Below are 6,383 nucleotides of genomic sequence, written 5' to 3' on the forward strand. Positions count from 1 at the left end.
AATTACAGACACTATATAAAGATGCACAGACATAAAGACAGACATATACACACAAACAGCAGACTCACAGAGAAACAGTCACAAATACCAAACACACAAACACACGCTCATGCATGCATGCACAAGTACACACACACAAATACACACTTGAACACACACAACCACATTCATCAGACATGTATCCTTCTGAGAGCACCCTTAAGGCTTAGTTATCATCACAAAGTATTATCAAGTCATTGTAAAAGCATAATATGTAAGATATTTCACTATAAAATATGTAAAGGAACATTTTTTTCTGAAAAAAAGTAAGCAGAAAACAGTTTCCTATAAAATTATGAAACATGCAATGAAAAGACACACACGCACACACACACACACAAAATAAAACAAGCACAGAGTCCATTTACTTAATGTGATAATGAGTATTACAGGAAAATAAAGAATCATCAAAGAGGATGAAGGACTTCCTTCTCATCCTCCTCACCCTCCTCCTCCTGAATTGCCAGGCCTCACAACACAGAGATAATTTAATAAATCTAAGCATGGCTTTCCAGGTGGGTATTAGAGGAAAATAATGGACCTTTCAAAGATAGGAAGGACCTCCTTCTGCAGTATTAAGCCTCACAATACTACTACATAGTCCATTATTTACCTATAATGACCACCCTTTCAGGCATTATTGTTTCCATAATAATGTGACAATCCTGGCTGCCTAATCACAAAATATAAACTGTTAAATGGAGGAGACTTGACACCTGGTGCACTAATGACCCTGCTTAATCAAGCTTTCCAATCATTACAGTGCATGAGCATGACCTTGTCTATATTTATGGGCTGATGACAGTTAACCTTTTTAATGTCACAGTACAAACAGAAGAAGGATAACCCTTCCTCTTGTATGGGAAATAGTTGATATCAAATGCCATCTCTCATTGCACAGTATAATGATAGACATGACAGAGGACAACTGCACAGATCAATTGCGTCAGTGACCCCACAATCATTAACAATTACTATAAAGAAACATGATAGGTACCCCAAAAGTACTGCACAATACTGATGTCAGTTCCCACCCCTAATGTCCAGCCACAATACTACTAGGTTTATATATATATATATATATATGGCTTTTATTACCATGCAGTAAACAGACATGCTGGTGAGGCCAAGAGGAATCCTGCCTGCTTTACAGAAATCAGGTTATATCAGTGACCTTACCTAATGATACAGTTCAAGTATGCAGTGTGGGCCCTACCTTTGGAGCAGTAATCTAGTTTTGCATTACCTTATCTAAATATTCAGTTCATAAAACCAGAGTGGAGTCTTTTTATGAAACAGTTATCAGGTTATACGATGACATTGCATAGTCGCACAACCCAGTAAAATAATGACAGTGTTTGCCAATAATACTCATACTATGTTTAATTACTGCAGGGGAAGGGCCCATGCCTTGCCACATATCTATCCTTAAAGTGTGTTAATCAACATGAAAAGCTCACATAGCATTCCTGTTACTTCTTTCCTCATGATTGCCTGCCTTCTCAAACTTGTCCAAGATATGCTTTTAATTTTCAAATACCTCTCTCTTATGTCTCTCTTTGTCATCTCATAATCAAACAGGAATTAGCATTTTTGTAAATATCTCTTTCTACTGAGGTATTTTCAAATATACATCCATTAAATTAAATGAATAAATGAATAAGTGGCTGAAATTCAAGAGGGGGGTGAAGTTGGAGAGCGATAGAGAGAGAGTAGAGTGAAACCAGGATTTTGAAAGTATTACATTCTAAGTAGAGTGTGGCACAGTGGCACAGAAGCAAGTAGAGTTGTTGTCTTACACCAAGATGTTCTCAAGTTTCATTCCTGGCTGGGGTTCTTCTGACAGAGTCTGCATGTCCTCCATGGGCTCACATGGGTTTTCTCTGGGTGGACTGCTTTCCTCGCACATTCCAAAGGCATGCCGTAGGTGCGAGTTTTCATGTGTATGTGTGGTACAGAAGAACTGTGATAGGGCTGGCAATCTTGTGGTGTGAACAGTGGCTCTAGATAATTGTCATTGCCGAAGTGACACCTTGACCCCATAGGAAAAATGGATAATGGATGGATAAGTAGATTTGTCATCGACATGTTAAATCATAGATAGGATCTCTTTTCTGCCAGCAACATTTAGGCTTGATAATGATAATTTTTGGTGTGTACAGCATTCTAATGCAGATCCTCTGTGAATCCTGAATGCATACTGTTTTAAAAATGTAGTACTACTTAGATATTCAGTTTTACACCACATAAGGTAGTTTGACTTCATGGTCATATTGTTATATGTATACAGGTTAGAAACAATTTCCTTCATGTCCAATTGTCCTTCCATCCTAATTCAGGATATATTACCTGTGTATCTGTTTAATGGTTCAAATTAAGTCACAGTATCACACTGGGCATAGTTTGATTGAGGATATTCAGATGACAAATTTTCATTGCTACTTCTATGTCTTATACATCTACAAGGAAAAAGCTGTGACCTAAACAACACAGTTGTTTTTAAAGCAAATTTGCAGTGCATATCTGCTGGCTCTGGGTTAGGTTATTTACCTATTTTGTTAGTGGCTGAGATTAGAACAGCTGAGACTACTGAACATCTAATAGTGTGTTATCCTACACAGTGCTGAGGAGCATCATAATGTCAGACCATCTGCTTAGTTTATGGAAACCTTAAGATCAGCAGAAGGCATAAATTGATATGGAGGTTCACCACATACTTGCAGACATGTAAGTGCAACAATATATGAATTCAGTGGTCAGTACCGGTACATATTGTGTACTTCAAACAGCAATGCTCAAATTCCTAATTCATCTATCTGCACCTCTGTCATAGAGGGATAGAGTCTTGACTACAGCTCAGGTAACACTAGCTGAATTAGTGACATGAGTTTTGATGGTATAAGCAGGTGGGATGGGCCTGCCCATCCTGAGGGGAGGAATGAGGATTTACACCCGATTCACACTACTGCTCTGATGACAGGACCCTTGCTGAAAGTAGGAGGTCCTTCAAGATGAGAGATGCCAGTGCCAGAAAGACATGGGATGGCTGCCCAAGCCTGTGATGGTAGCCCATGTCAATGCATGCAGAGGGGCACTGACTGCAAAGGCAGTCCCTGCAATGATGCAAATGCTCATGTCTCCACCAGGGGAAGAGTTAAGCAAGAGAAGTGGAAGAAAAACAGTCATTGTCAAGATGCTGGTGATGTTATCCATGAAGGGTGTATCTCAGCTTAAGGAGAAAATTGATGGCTAGCAGTCATAGGGGCAAGATTCAGACACACAGACACACACACACACACACACACACACACACACACACACACACACACACACACACACACACACACACACACACACACACACACACACACAATAGCATAATATACTTTAGTAGGTGGCTCTGGTCCCTACTATGGAGATTATGCCCATCAAAATGGAAAAATGAATATTATACTGTGACAGTGGGAGAATCCCATAGGCTACTATGAGTGGCAGACCCAACACATGTTCATACAAATGAAACAGATAACCATAAGGAACAAAAGAGAGCAGTATAAATAGTAATTATAAAATGTGGTTCAGGTAAAGTGAATGTGCTGAAAGTTATTTGCTATAACATGTTCATTATTTCAGGAATTCATAAAAAATAGAAAAAAACGCGGCTGGGCTTATTGGATTGGACTAACAGACACTGAAGTGGAAAATACATGGAAATGGGTAGACGGGTCTCTTTGTAGCTCCTCCAGTGATGGAACAGTGTAAGTCATGCCTACTGATACAGATTTTTATTCATCATTTTTTATGCATTTCATATCCTAATACAATGCAATACTTTCTAACCAATGACATGTTTAGTAGATGTTACCTATGATGGAGCAATATAAAAGGATTTTACTCAAACTTAAATGGGAACCATCTGACTATTTCCTGGTAAAACTGTTTTCTGATTTTAAAAAGAATTTCAGTGAGAAAAAATAATGACTGCTTTTTAGAAAGTAACTTTTACTGATTGATGAATGAATTTGATAAAGGGTTGTTATTAAACACAATTATGTTTAATTAACATTAGGTAATATAGTGCTCCTTTATATTACTAAATGGTTTCTTCCTAGGGTATCAAGAAAAATTAATGTGAGGGCGTGGCTAGGATAATGAACTGATAGCTGCACTTCATTTTAGCACTCTTACCTCATTGCTATTCCTGACAGGAATTTTACAAAAAAATATTTAATTTGAAGAAATATTTACTACTAACTTATTTCTAACAACTTCGAGCATCTACAGGAGAATTTTCATTGTCAGAACTTTAATAATTCCTCTCAAATTAATTACTGGCAAATCAGCACCAATGTCAGCTTTACAATATGAGTCATCTTAGGAATTCAGCCCAAGACTCTTCTCTCAAAAAGGATCTACAATCTCTTATAACAAATATACAGGAACTCACAATTAAAATTGACAAGATGGACAATAAAATAGATACTTTTAAATAAAAGTGCTCACAACAACTAGAACAACTTCAGGAAATGTTTACTCAGCAGAAAGGACAGATATCACTTATTGAACAGTCACTAAATGACATTAACACCAGAGTCCAAATAGAAGAACAACAAACTGAATTTTTATTACAACAGAATACATATTTACTAGAAAAGATTGATGATATGGAAAATCGAACAAGAAGAAATAATATCCAAATACATGGTCTACCAGAAAAATCTGAAGGGGACAATATGATAAATTTTCTTGCCACCTGGATACCAAATGTAGTAAAATTACCTGAAGCTCTTTCATATGGTATAGAACATGCACATAGATCACTAGCAACATCTGGAAATACTTCTTCTCCAAATAAGAATAAACCGAGGTCCATAATTGTGAGGCTTTTTTCTACACAAGATAAAGATCTGATATTAAGAAATGCTTGGGAAAATTCTCCCATCAAATACAATCATACATTAATCAGATTTGACATCGATTACTCTATAAAGGTGGTTTCAAAAAGAAAGGAATTTCTACCAATAATAAAAGCCTTGAAGAAGTAATTCAAAACTCATCTTTTATTTCCAGCAAGACTGAGAATTTTCCTACCAAATGGAATAAAAGTCTTTGAAACAGTAGAGTCAGCAATAAAATACCTTGCCAACAATAACATCCTAACACAAGAAGAATCTATGGACTGGGCAATTAGTACTCCAAAGAGAAATGCTGAAGTAAACAACTGGAAGACTGTTGAACAAAAGAAAAAAAAAAACTAAAGGACAAATAATCTTATATGTTTTATATTCTGTAAAAGTTTAAATAATAATACTACAAACAACAAAAGAAAAGTTCTTTATGTCTTCAACTCAATCTGAAACAGGTACTCTTTTCTATTATACTTTAAATGTTAAAGTTAATATAAATTCAAGTATATTTAAATCAATCACTCAAGTATATTAAGCATAATTTAAATATTACTTCATTTTTTATTATTTATCCATTTAATATATTAATTTTCTTAAACAGACTAATCAACACATATCAATGTTCTCAATAGTTTTATGTTTGTTTTCTTCTCTCTTACATATAAAGTCTTCATTAACATATAAGGTTATATTTAGTTCATAGTTGTATTCCTTAATTATCAGTTATATCTCTGACTACATATTTTTCTAAAAGACAAAAGTGTTCTTGTTTGGGTAAACAACAGAGATGGGAGGGAATATGTCATAATTAATATGAAGTGTTTCAGTTTGGCATTATCATAAGACTAATTTAAATAGTCATAAAACTGTTTAGTTTTGGTTTATTTGTCTATGTTGATGTAGAGTAAGGCATAATTTGCTCTCTGTGGTGTTTTGTGGCTTCAAGCCAAATATGATGTGGTTCTGGACATCCAGAGTTTAGAGACAGTTCTGCCGATGTTTAAATGTTCTGTTATCTTCTGCCCTGTGATAGTGTATATCATAGTATGCTTGAAATGCATTTTCTGTAATGTGAAATCTATAGAGCAGGCTAGGGCAGTCGCGTGAATAGTAGTTAACCTTGCCAGAATTAAAAAAAAAAAAAAAAACCCTTCCCGCTTGGTTCTCGAGACAGCCTTACAGTCACAAATGGTATTAGAAGCACAAGCTTTGTATATTGTTGACGGTTTTCACATTTTTGCTTATGTGCATCATCCCCTGGCTTTATCTAACTGACGCTCATCCAGGAAGCATGCTTGTTTCATTTTTTAAAATAGCATGACCACTATTTGTACACCTACGACCACAAGACATTCCTCGGTGCTTTTCCATTGTTGGGGCAACGATATAGTTGTGGCACTGAAAATTGTCAGGAACCACATTGCTTTTATCTATTAC

The 6,383-nt window shown here is 35.9% G+C and overlaps 1 protein-coding gene across 1 annotated transcript in view; it reads left to right on the forward strand.

Moving 5' to 3' along the window:
* LOC122808155 (CD209 antigen-like) overlaps positions 1–3,801 on the forward strand; it is a 173,761-nt gene extending 169,960 nt beyond the window's left edge. The window contains exon 4 of the mRNA XM_044079128.1: positions 3,673–3,801. Coding sequence (XP_043935063.1) covers positions 3,673–3,801 — 129 coding nt within the window. The remainder of the gene's footprint in view (positions 1–3,672) is intronic.
* Positions 3,802–6,383: the final 2,582 nt, after the last annotated feature.

The sequence above is a fragment of the Protopterus annectens genome, chromosome 8.part0, assembly GCF_019279795.1.
Source record: "Protopterus annectens isolate FY-2018-M chromosome 8.part0, PAN1.0, whole genome shotgun sequence".
Taxonomy (NCBI): domain Eukaryota; kingdom Metazoa; phylum Chordata; order Ceratodontiformes; family Protopteridae; genus Protopterus; species Protopterus annectens.